Genomic DNA, 13266 nt, shown 5'->3' on the forward strand with positions numbered 1-13266 from the left:
TCCATCCACCGAGAACTATCGTCTACCCTTCCTTAACCTCCCTATAATGGAAAAAAAAAATTATCTTAGGGCTTGTTACAGTCTGTTTGCCACCTTCCTCCTCACCTTCCTGTGTAGCTGTACCCCCATCGCAAAAACATACGAACCTTTTAACTGACTCGTTGGAGTTGGTCAGTCTCGTTAGCCTGGATTCTCAGTACCGTCCATGATGTCTTTCTCCTCCTCTTCTCCTTCATCCTGCCTCCTCCCACACCTCCCTGTCCGGTCCCATACTTCCCTTTTCACCTGGAGGAGCTGCATTCAGAGTGCCGGATGGTACTGGAGAAAGGGGGGCCAAAAGATAGTCCTTGTACTAATTGTTACGTACACTACTGATGTGGACACGGGATGGACAATACCTGGCAACATTTGGGACACATGGTCCTCAAAACTCTCTCCATTTTTCACCAAGACTTAAAAACCGTTTCGTTTAAAGGCACAACGAAGGCAAACAGTGAAGTCAAGATAGAAGAATCCACCCCGAATGCTTAAAGAGATCTTAATCTATAAAGCAGGAAATAGGAAGGGCAGCAATACGAAGATGCTATGTGCTCATTAGAATTGTTCCCTTTAGTTTCAATTTTTGGTTGTGTTTTCCAAGGGGATGAAGTGCAACCCATAAGTGCAATTTTTATCGATGTTGTTTTTGCATTTCCCAGCCATGGCTCACTCCCCTTTTAGGTGTATTGTTGCATTGGCTTTCCATCCTCGCACACGCACACGCACACAAAGAAGTTTCATAATACGGTCCTTGAACTGTCAGTACTGAGTGGGAGGACAGAACATTCTAGATTTTAGATTTCAATACCTAGAATCTCGTCCTGTTTCTGCCACTGCGTCCCTCGTCCTATTGGCGCATCCATTTCCTTCTCTGTCCAGAGAGGGCAGTTGGATTTGATTTATTTTTTTATTTTTTATTTTTTAAGGTCCCTTTCATGAAAATGTTTGTGATTTCTTGAAAATGTTGTTTGCTGGAGTCACCCACACAGTTGGGAATGAGGAACCCATAGCAACTACCCTCAGAGATCTGGATGTAGATTATTGAGCTTTTCTTATATAGGCCATTGGGTTGTCATTCACATACTTCTCTGAGGTTTTCAGAACAGGAAAATAGGTGGGGTTAACTTTGCTCGTGAGAAACATCTCGGGCGAGCTATGATTTCAGTTAAAAGATGTGTTTTTGTGACTGGAGCGCCGCTCGAGAACTGAAGGCTGTTTGGTCTGCTCCCTGCAGAAGCCCAGCCATGATTCTTTCCACCTGTAAGTAAGATGACTTTGTCCTGCACCTTCAGGGCTGGTTCTGGGGGTGTTACTCTTGAGCTGAGGCTTGTGGAGCCTTGTGGATAATTTTCCCAGATGCAATGACAGGGTTCTGTGTTCGAGATGACCATCGCAGCGAGGCAGTTTTAGTGTTCAGTGTTGAGAATGCAAAGGGAGACAAAACCGTGTCCTTAAATCTCTCCGTGGACCTGCAGTTTGAAAAGTGCTGGTGTTTAGAGGGATATTGTGCATAAAGAACTCAGGAGCTGAGGGCTGGGAGACCAAGTTTTAGTTTCTGGATTCGCAGCAGCCTTGCTGGGTCAACCTTTGGCAACTTCTTCTATCGAGTCCTTATCTGTAAAGTGGTGCCCTCTTTCTGCCCACCTCCCAACAAGGTACCATAAACAGGAGCTAAAAAAATGATGCATCCTTCCTGAGCGTAATTTTGGAGTTGCTTTGGAAGACTGTTCAGTTCCATGTGCAATTTTGAAAATGCTTATTAATTTACTTCTGTATGAGGGCCTTAAGGTGCAAAATTCCTTTAACAAAATTAAGGAAGGAAAATACTGTCTTTGCTTTTAGCTCTGAACGACTATAACACCCAGTTTTAACGAAGCTCGGCCATACCAGATAAAAGCAATCAGGGGACCAGCTCGCAAAATTTTTACATTTCTGATCTTTAAAGAGGCAAAAGGAGAAACTGATGGCAGTTTTTTTAAATGTCATCTGTTTAAGCCACATCACCTCAGGGGACTCAACACTTGTTGGTAGAATTTATAAAAAAAAATAAAGCAGGCTCTTGCAGCTGTGCTGACCTGAGTATAACTTACAGTTTTGATCCACTCAAAGACAAAATGGGGCTGCCTGTTATCAGAAATGCGGTGACCTGGGACATCTGGGTGGCCCAGCGGTTGAGCATCTGCCTTCAGCCCAGGGCGTGATCCCAGAGTCCCAGAATCGAGTCCTGCATCGGGCTCCCCACACAGCCTGCTTCTCCCTCTGCCTGTGTCTCTGCCTCTCTCTCTCTCTCTCTGTCATGAATAAATGAAATCTTAAAAAAAAAAAAGAAAAAAGGAAAAGAAATACGGTGAACCAGAGCCAAGCAAACGGAGCTAAGAAGCGACAGTTTGTGTCCCTACCGCCTCCAATGGTAGAACAAAGGTGAGCAGTGACTTAATAACCTTTTTATTAAAAGTTATGTGAGAATCTGTTCCTCATTTCCCTTAGGTCAGAACTAGAGAAAAGGCTGTAAATTTTAACAGGAAAGATTTGGTTATACATAAAATAAATGATGGTGAGGGTTGGGACAGGATTGCTTGGCCCAGGGGATTAAATAGGAGCCTGCCTATTGGTGGGACAGTTTTGAGGATCATTCTGGCTGGCCTGGAAGGGCATGGTTTGATGAATGTTCACCATTCCTTCCAGCTTCTGGTAAGTTGTTCGATGTGAGAATCGTTTTTGCATTCCTGCCGTGAACCACACAGAGACATGGCCCTACTTGCTTCTGGGTCAAGACCCTAAGTGTTTCCCGTTGATAAGGGGAAGCCAAGAGATGCTTCCAGGTGTATTACTGCTAATCAGCAAATGTTTGTGTGTGTTTGCCAGGCCAGGGTCATTTGGCAAACGTGTTTGCTGTTTTAAGAGCGGCCCTAAAAAAAAAAAAAAAAAAAAGAGGACCCCAGGAGCCTGACAGGCTGCAGTAGGTGGGAGGAGACGGTGGGCAAGGTGAGATGCTGCCCTCCTGAGTGGTGGGAGAGCCCGAGCGAGCCCTCGGGGGCCTGCGTCAGAGAAGTTCAGTTGGGGAAGCATAGTGGGGTACGGTCAAGGTTTCTACCCCCCCGACGGTGGGCCCTGAGGACAGACCCCGCCCAGCACAGTTATCTGGAAGACCAAGCCCAGGGAGAAGAACTGGGGCTTCGAAGACTCACGGCTTCCTTCCCCTCCACCTCATTTTCACCTAATTTCCTTGCCTATCTTTTCTTCCCTGTTTATGAAGTAGAAGAGGAAAAAAAAAAAGATAACGATGTGTGTCAGTGATTCTTAAGTCTGAGCGTGCCTGGAGGGTGCACGCATCCCGATAAAATGCCGGTTTCCAGACTCCCCTCCATGGTTCCATCTGGGGGTGAGATAAGCATCCCTGATTGCCTTTCTAGGGACCCTTTTTTTTTTTAAGATTGTACTTATTTATTCATGAGAGAGGCAGAGACACAGGCAGAGGGAGAAGCAGGCCCCATGCAGGGAGCCCAACGTGTGGGACACGATCCTGGGACCCCGGGGTCATGCCCTGGGCCGAAGGCAGATGCTCAACCGCTGAGCCCCCCGGGTGCCCCATGTAGGGCCCCTATTTTTAAAGCCCTCTCTCCTTCCTCGTTGCATGCGATTTCCACACCAACCCTATAAGCCGCCGTCTTCTGTCGTTACCTTCTTATTAGCATGAAGGCCGGGGGCGGGGGGCAGCTGCCTGGCCTCCCCCGAGAAGGCCCCAGCGCTGCTGCCCTCAAGTCCCTGAGCTGAACCCCGATCTCAAGAGGAGAGAGCAGGGGGAGCAGGGCCGCGGCTCGGCTGGCAGCTCCGGGCCTTGGGGCCACGCGGCCCGCGAGCGAGGACGTGGATGGGCCTGACGCACCGGCCTTCAGGAACCTCCCGCCCTTCACTGCTGCTTCATGTTCGTCACGGACACTCCCCAGGTGCCTCTGGGCTTGTAGGTCATCGCGCTCCTGCCCCGCACCTGCCGAGAGTGGGTCCAGGTGCCAAGGGCGTCGCCGCCCCTCACGGCCTCTCTCAGGTCCCCGCGTCGTCTGGGGCCTGGGGGCTCAACACGGCGCCCCCAAGCTGGCTCGGGATTTGTGAGCTCGCCCTGAGTTTGGAGGTCGCAGACGTGAGTCTTCCCGAAAGTGCTCTGGGATGTGGGGGCCGGAGGGGCCCTGTGCACGAGGGCCGGCCTGGCGTCAGCCCGCTCGGGGGGACTCCCTGTTCCTGCACAGAGGACGTTGGGAGGCCGGGCTGGGGGGCAGCCGGGCGGCCTTCGGGGGCGCTGCCTTCCCTCACGGCCTCCGTCACTCCCGCCCCGGCTCCCACCCAGCGTCTCAGGCCTCCACCGGCTCCTCAGGCCTCACCCGTGCCAGCACCTCCTCCCCCGGCCGGGCCGAGGGTCCCTTCTGTCTTCCACCAGATTGACCAGTTTCGGGTCCCGTGAGCTCCGAACCCACTAACTGTTAGTGACCGACGAACCCCCTCGAGTGGTTACTTGTCCTCCTCCAAGGTCAGGCCGAGGTGATGTCAAACCACTGGTTTGGGGGTTCATGTAGGGTTGTTAGATTGTTTTGTCAATACATTCAAAAGCGCTGACCTCTCTGGTGACCCTCATTTCTTAGGAGCAGGGACAATTTAATGTCCAAAAGCAACACACTGGAGTGTTCTTAGAGGATTTGCCCTAGAAGGGGCGTCTTTTTAATATCAAGAAGAGGGGCACCTGGGGGCTCTGCGGTTGGGCGCCTGCCTTGGGCCCAGGTGGTGACCCCGGGGTCCCAGGATCAAGTCCTGCATCGGGCTCCCTGTATGGAGCCTGCTTCTCTCTCTGCCCGTCTCTGCCTCTCTCTCTCTCTGTGTCTCATGAATAAATAAACAAAACCTTAAAAAAATAATATCAAGAGGAAGTGTATGCACAAAACAGGGATAATCCGACACCTCAGGTATATAAAGTGTACACCCGGGATAAAGGATCGCTTTCTAAATCGAATAATCATCTCTATGAAATCCTTGGTGTATTACTTCTTCCCTCCCTCCCCCCTGCCCGTCCGTTTGTCCTTTCTCCGTCTTTTCCTTCCTTCCCTCCCCCCCTCCCTCATTGGCGTGGGTTCTTGGTTTGGCATCTGGAAAACCTTTTCTGGTAACTGATCAGAGGTGGAACTTCACGCTAAGGAAAAGCTAGCTGGTGTCACACCTCCCAGATGACGTCACTTCGGTCAATTCAAATGTGTCTGATATAATAATTTATTTTTTAAATGTATTTATTCATGAGAGACACACAGAGAGAGGCGGAGATGCAGGCTCCATGCAGCAGCCCGACGTGGGACTTGATCCTGGGACCCCGGGGTCACGCCCTGGGCCCAAGGTAGACACTCAACCGCGGGGCCCCCCAAAAGCCCCACAATGTGTCTGGCTTTAAAAGGCCCTTAAGAAACAGATCTCCTGGTGGGGATTTGTGATCATCCGGAGTGGCCTTCTCCTTCTGGAAACGGCGGCGCATGTCCTGAAGGGCGGGTGGAGGCCCCCGTGCGCGCCCACAGCCACACGCTCCCTCTCCCCGGCCGAGCGGAGGGCCGCGGGCGCCAGCTTTCCTGCCTGAACACCGCGGCCGGCCGTGTGCGTCGGGCCGCCAGCCTGGTCCCTGGTTCCAGGCAGCTCTTGAAGCCCAGCCACTCAGTCACGTTCTCGAATAAAGGTCGGCAGCCACCTGCCGGTTATGACCAAACTCGGGGGGACTGAATTTCACTTGAGGCTCTGGCTCAAAACGCAACAGTGACGTCAGAGAGGCCGGGGGACGAGGGCGCGGCGATGCTGCTGTAAACCTCAAGCCTTAGAAACGGAGAGAAGGCGCCGGCGCTGCTTCACAGACGGTGGGGCCACAGCTTTCCTCCAGCGGGTGCTGGTGCCCGACAGGTGCTGGGGCACAGGACAGGTGCTGGTGCACAACAGTTGCTGGTGCCCGACAGGTGTTGGGGCACAGGACAGGTGCTGGTGCACAACAGGTGCTGGTGCCCGACAGGTGCTGGGGCGCAGGACAGGTGCTGGGGCGCAGGACAGGTGCTGGTGCACAACAGGTGCTGGTGCCCGACAGGTGCTGGGGCACAGGACAGGTGCTGGTGCCCAACAGGTGCTGGTGTGCTGGACAGGTGCTGGTGCCCGACAGGCGCTAGTGTGCAGGACAGGTGTTGGTGCCCGACAGGTACTGGTTGCAAATAGGTGCTGGTGAGCAGGACAGGTTCTGGTGGGCAGAAGAGTTGCTGGTGCTCGACAGGTGCTGGTAAGCAGGACAGGTGCTGGTGCGCAGGACAGGTACTGATGAGCAGCACAGGTGCTGGTGCACAGGACAGGTTCTGGTGCGCAGGACAGGTGCGGGTGCCCGACAGGTGCTGGTGCCCAACAGGTTCTGGTGGGCAGGACAGGTGCTGGTGCCAGGCAGGGACAGGCGTCCTCCCTGGGAGCTGTCCTGACAGGTGGAGCTGCTCTCAGCTGCTCCCTTCCACTGCCCCCTGCTGGAGGCCCGTTCCCCTACAGCCTAAACCTCCCACCCCCCCTCCCCCCAGCCCCCAGGGGAGATGGGGAGACGCACCTTGCAGGGGCGCGAGAAGCAGAGCCAGCGTCCAGAAAGGTCACAGGGATTAGGCCGGGATGCGGTGCCCTTTTCCTGCCTTGGCCATACTGATGTGCAATTAGAGCTACCTGCTGGGGAATACGGAGCAGGTGAGAAAGGTCCGCGCAGATGGAGAGAGGCGGCAACGCTGCCTCCCGAGGGAGGTAATCCTCGGCCTCAGCCTGTCCCTGGGGCATCTTAGTCTCGCAGAGGCCTGGGATATCAGGAGCTCCCGCCTAACCTGGGCGTCTTCCAAGGGCACCGAGGGGTTCTCTCCCTGCAGGCGGCCCGCTCACCAGGGTTTCTGTCATCAGGGGGGCCGAGGGGGCCCCGCGTGTTCACAGACCTCAAGACCTGTGTGCTGTTGCAAACTGAAGACGCTGGCGAGTCTCCTACGGTGGATGCCTGCTTTGGAGGGCATCGGTATTTCAATCTATAAGTAAAGACGCCTAGGGGCTTGGAAAGTTGTGCCAAATGAGGGGCCACTGGGGAGCCTCTCAGGGGTCACGATTTGTTTTTTCATTTGCTCAACAATTGTGTCTTGGACAGCAGCTGAGCTGGGCAGGAGGCTGGAGCAGAACCAGGCAGGGCTGGCCTTCCCGCCACAGCGGCTCTTGGTCTCCGAGGGGAGAAGAAGAACCTTCTCATACTTAAATCAGTGGCGGCAGAGGGTCTGCACCGTTAGTTGAAGGGAACTGTCTTCACCACTGAATCTGGAAAATGAAGTATTTTTGAAAATCGCAGACTGCAGAAGAGAGCACAAGTAACCCTGGGGATGTTGTGGGGTTCATAATCCACCCTGTGGGCATGCAGTCCTTCCAGGGAGTAGGGGAAGGCCTTATCCTAGTCCCCAGGTAGCTTTCCTACCCGTGGACTGACACCCGCAGTTCCTCCTGGAAGGTTCTGTGTATTTAAATGCAAAGTATCAAGACAGGGAATTTTATGGGTCAACTTGTCTGAGTCATGTGGCCCCGATGGTGGGTCAACATTATTCTGGAAGCTTCTGTGAAGATGTTTGGGGGATGAGTTAAGTTGAGGTTTAAACCGGTGATCTTTGAGTAAAACAGATTCCTCTCCACAGTGTGGGTGGGCTTTATCTCATCAGAAGAACAAAGCCTGACCTCACCTAAGCAGAAGGAACTCTGGCAGCGGTGCCTTTTTAGCCCCAAACCCAGTTCTTCGCAGAGTCTCCAGCCTGCCGGCCCACCCCGTTGCATTTTGCACTTGCCAGTCCCCACAGTCATGTGGACCAATCCCTTGCAAATGAACCTCTCCGTTCCCCCTAACACAGGTGCTGTGCTTACAGACACGAAAATGCCTTTAAAAGAAGCACAAGGTAGTACAACCTGTTTACTATTATATCTGTTTATGACGTCATTTTTACCTTACCAAGAATACGTTTCTGGGCACCTGGGTAGCTGAGTGGTTGAGCGTCTGCCTTCAGCTCAGGGCCTGAGTTAGTATGGTGAGATCTTAGTAGGGCGCCCGCTTACAGTAAGGGCTGTGTTGGGGAACTGCCTTTCCTAGGAGATAGGTCTCATCCCTATATTTTTCAGATAAGGCTGCTGAGCGATGGCCCAGGTATCATACTGTGGCCACAAAAAGAATGGAGCCATGATTTGACTGCAGGGAGGTCTGACCCTAAAACCCACTCCACCCCATGCGCTGTCCTAATATGGAAAAAACAGTCGAACACCAGAGAGGTTTTCACTCTTTCATTTCTCATCTCAGGGATGGGTGCTTGATTTTGGTTAAGTTACTTCTTTAATTTAATGTTTCTGGGGCAGCACATCGGACTTACGACCTACAAGTACTAGCCAAAGCTCCGGAAGTTGTTTTCTTCAACTTTGCTGTTCTACTTAGTCAAAAGGTTGTGGTCAACCTAGCTTGTTCTGTGGCCGGCATCGAGCCATGAGATGTCCTGTGGTAGAAGGAGCTACTGAAAAGTAGAGGTGTCATGTGGTGGTGTAGGTATTGGTGAGGCCTGTTCTTTGAGTTCTTGCTGTGTGGCCAGGCACCAATGCTGGACGCTCTGGGGAAGCACTGAAATCAAATTGCTTACAGTGTAGCTCAGTGGTTCTCAGAATCAAAGGATTTTGCTACCTCCCTCGCCCCAGGAGGACATTTGACAATGCCTAGGAGTTTTTTGGGTTTTCACAACTGAGAAGGGGGGTGGGTGGGTGTGAAAAGGGTGAGAGGGGTTGCTGTTGACACCTAGTGCATAGAGGTGCTGCTAAACATCCTACAACTAACAGCATCCCCCAACCCCCCAAGAACCATCCAATCTAAAATGTCAATTGTGGTGTGGTTGAGAAACCCAATGAGAGATGGAGCCTACACAAAGATGGTCATTTAAATGGCCATCTAACATGGCGCCCAATTATGAGCCACAGGGCAGGACCGATTGCTTGTGCTCTGGGAGCCCAGAGGGCCGTGAGATGGGAGTGCATTGCAGTGGAAGTCCTTTTCAGGCTGGAGGCACAACTATTCAAGATGTTTGTGAGAACAGAGCAAGTGGAGGAAGCTGGTGCAAGAGGAACAGTGAACATGGAGAGTAGGACGGAAGTTGGCCAGGTCATGGCAGGCAATGGACATAAGGGAGGGACATAGAGGAAGGTGTAATCTTGATGCCATGTGTAGTTGAGAGTCTTTTTAGGAACTGCGGATGGAGAGCAGTTGGCTGAGACAGAGTTTTAGGGAAATGAACTCAGAGGGTGGAGTGAAGGAGAGAACACTCAAGAGCAGGGCTCAGAGGCAGGGACTTTCATTCATTCAGTCATGGAGCGAACACGGTGCCCAGAGGTTGAGAGCAGAGTCTCTGGAGTCAGGCTGCCTGGGTCCCATCCTGGCTGTCAATGTGAAAGTGCTTTGGCTCTCGGCAGGGAGGATCCCCTCTGTGGTTCAGATTCTTCATCTGTTAAGTGGCACCTACTTCACAGGGTTAAATGAGGATTAAGTGAGTTTTCACAGAAATGCAGGTGTGGGCCGATGAGGGCTTACAAGGGAAGAAGTAAACAACCAAACAATTTGAAGAGATTTGTGGCAGATTGGATATAAGGGATGGGGCTAGGAATAATTCAAGATTTCTGTGGTGGAATCATACTCAGACTTGGGAAGATTAGAAAGGAGAATCAATAGCGTAGTTTTCTTTCTTTCCTTATTTCTTAGTTTCTTCTTTCTTTCTTTCTTTCTTTCTTTCTTTCTTTCTTTCTTTCTTTCTTCTTTCTTTCTTTTTCTTTCTTTCTCTTTCCCTATTAATACAGTATTTATTTGCCTTCTCTCTGTCAAACCCTGAGCCAACCACTTTCCCCAGCCTGCCTGGGGAGGTATAGGAAATGGGATATATAGGGTAGATGAGACACAGGAAAAAGACCTATGGGGAGGTGGAGATGGCTCTGTCACATGGCAAAGAGGATGAGAAAGGCCACCATCAAGCAAAGGAGCCCCATGACAGCCAAGAGGACAGAGCCCAGAATGGGGTAGAAGAGTTGTTGCTCCAGAGAGGGTTCTTGGCATGACCAATGTGAGGCTGTCAAACACAGGCCCAATACCAGTCCTAGAGCCCGTCACTCCTACCACAGCCCCACCAGCCCCCGTGGACTTGGCTGCTTTATCAGTGTCCCTTGAAATGGCACTGGTTCAGAAGCTGTGGCTGGGAATAAGTGAGGTCAGGTGATGTGGGGCTGCTGACACCCTCATTTATCAGCGTTTCTGGTGGTTTTAGCACCACTGTGGACAGTGACCGGCTCAACATCTGAGAGGGGATCTTCAGGAGATGAGGGGCTGTGGCAGGAGAGCAGCTCCCAGTGCAGAGAAGAGAGACGGGGGCATGGGGAGTGGGGAGGATAGATTTCTTATTGGAGCTCGTGGGGAGGATGAGAATTCAGGTTGTGCAAATGGTGAGTCAGTGGCTGAATTAGAGAAATAAGACTTTTTCAACTATCATTAAAAATCGTACATGTAAAAAGTTCTCAGTCCTGAAATAGGCACTTGACTATTGAACCACAGACCTATCTGATTTTCTATAATTTTTTTAATCTATGAATTTTAGTTTTGAGATATTTCAAGCATTTGGACAAATAAAGAGAATACTATAGCATGCTAGTGACTATTCAAGGAGTAAAGTGACCTTTATAGACCCTTCCTGGCCTTGACAATACTAAATGGTTTTAGTTTATATTAGAGCATGAGGCCATAGATGGTCATCGCTCGCCTTGCTGGACCATCTTACAAAGGTTTATAGATGGAGTACAGAGTTTATTCTGCTCTGGCCCGTGGCTCAATTGTTCTCATCTTCAGTATCTAAAAAGACTTCCTACTCAGGGCACCTGGGGTCTTATCCTCCCTTATTTCAAGGACTTTCATGATCTAATCCTACATCACCCCTCTTAACTGTTCACTACTTCCTATTGTACCTGCTTATTCTGTCCTCAAATACAGTTTTCATTTTCCCATTGGGACTGAATCAAGATGGGTGGTGGCTCTGAAAAGGTGTGTAATTTGATGCTCCTTCAAATGAATTTTTAAATGTATCCATTTACTCTACAAATATTTGCTGGATATATATGTCAACTGTTCTAGCCTCCTGAGACATAATTGAACAAAATAGACAAAGATCCCCATTTACATTCCAATAGAGGAGACAGATAGTAAAATAATAAATAAGTAAGTAAGTAAGTAAGTAAATAAATAAATAAATAAATAAATAAATAAATAAATAAATTGCATAGTATGTTGAAAGGTAAGAAATGCCATGAAAGAAAGAAAGAGAAAGAAGAAAGAAAGAAAAGAAAAAGTAGAGCCAAGTAAGGAATGGCCAAGTCAGGGAGTGCAGGTGGCAGCCATAATCAGTCAGGGTACTTACTCTTCATTGAGAAGGTAGGATTCCAGCAAAGGCTTGAAGGAGTGGAGAGAGTTAAGAAAGTTGGATGGTATTTCTATTTTTAATTTTTGGGGAGCCTCCATACTGTTTTCCACGATAGCTGCACCGATTCACTTTCCCACCGATGATGCCCGGGGTTCCCTTTTCTCCACATCTTCAATAACACTTATTATTTCTTGTCTTTCTGATAATAGCCCTTCTGACAGGTGTGACATGACATCTCATTGTAGTGTTGATCTGCACTTCCCTGGGGTTAGTGATGTTGAGAGAATCCTTTCATGGGTCTCTGGAAAAATACCTATTCAGATCCTCTGCCAATTTTTAAATCGGATTATGTGAGGGTTTTTTGATTTGAGTTATATGAGTTCTTTATATATTTTGGGTATTAACGCCTTATCCAATGAATCATTTACAAATATCTTCTCCCATTCGGTAGGCTGCCTTTTTATTTTGTTGATGGTTTCCTTTGGTGTGTAGAAGCTCTTTAGTTTGATGTAGTCCCAGTGATTTCCTTTTTTTGGTCCTTTCCTGATACCATATGATCCAGGAATTCCACTTCTGGATATTTACCTGAAGAAAACAGCCACTGATTTGAAAAGATATACGCATCCCTATGTTTATTGCAAAATCATTTATAACAGCCAAGATATGGAAGCAGCCCAAGTGTCCATTGATGGGTGATTGGATAGAGCAGATGTAGTAAATATATATAATGGGATATGACTCAGCCATGAGAAAGAATGCAATCTTGCTGTTCATGGCAACATGACAACATGAGGGGACCTAGAGAGTATTATGCTAAGTGAAACAAGACAGAAAAGACAAATACCATGTGATTTCACGTACATGTAGAATCTAAAAAACATAACAAATGAACAAACAAAAACAGCAAGACTCATAAATACAGAGAACAAACTAGTAGTTGCCAGAAAGAGAGGGAGATGGGGGCATAGGCAAAATAGGTGAAAGGGGTTAAGAGGTACAAACCTTCTGTTATAAGTCACAAGGATGAAAAGTACAGCATAGGGAATATAGTCAATAATATTGTAGTGACTCTGTATAGCGACGGATGGTGACTACACTTACTGTGGTGAACATTACATAATGTATGTTATTGTTGAATCGGTGTGGTGCACACCTGAAACTAATACAATATTTTATGTCACCTATACTTCAATTTAAAAAATATCTTAAAAAAAGAAGGTTGATGCCTGGAAGGGAGAGTGGTCAAAAGCAAAGAATGTGGGGACAGCAGGCCTGGCGTGCCTCAGAAGCAGCGAGGAGGGCAGTGTGGCTGGGTGACGTGAGCAAGGGCATATTGGACAGAAATGAGAGGCAACCAGAGGCCAGATCACAGATGGTTTTATCGGCTAGTATGAGAAATTCGGCTGTAACTGTCAGTGAAATGAGGCATCACTGTGGAATTTGGAGACAGGGAGCAACACTATCCGGCTTAGATTTTAAATTAATTACTTTGACTGCTATGCTGTGAAGAAACCATAGAGAGTTTAGGTCAGAAGCAGGAAGAAGTCAGGAGGCTCTTGGTATCATCCAGATGAATGATGGCTTAGACCATAGTAGGAATAGAAGGTTGGGAGAAGCAGTAAAATTCAGTGTGTGTGTGTGTGTGTGTGTGTGTGTGTGTGAAAGAGAGAGAGAGAGAGAGAGAGAGAGAGAGAGAGAGAGAGATTTAAACCATGGTGAAATATACATAACACAAAATTTACTA

The 13266-nt window shown here is 49.2% G+C and overlaps 1 protein-coding gene across 2 annotated transcripts in view; it reads left to right on the forward strand.

Moving 5' to 3' along the window:
- The first annotated feature begins 1173 nt into the window (after nt 1-1173).
- TXK (TXK tyrosine kinase) overlaps nt 1174-13266 on the forward strand; it is a 64756-nt gene continuing 52663 nt past the window's right edge. The window contains exon 1 of one of the 2 annotated variants that reach the window (XM_072749048.1): nt 1174-1299. In XM_072749048.1, coding sequence (XP_072605149.1) covers nt 1212-1299 — 88 coding nt within the window. In that variant the 5' untranslated portion in view covers nt 1174-1211. The remainder of the gene's footprint in view (nt 1300-13266) is intronic. The other variant, XM_026016541.2, reaches the window with a different exon arrangement.

This window comes from Vulpes vulpes, chromosome 2 (assembly GCF_048418805.1).
Source record: "Vulpes vulpes isolate BD-2025 chromosome 2, VulVul3, whole genome shotgun sequence".
Classification (NCBI taxonomy): domain Eukaryota; kingdom Metazoa; phylum Chordata; class Mammalia; order Carnivora; family Canidae; genus Vulpes; species Vulpes vulpes.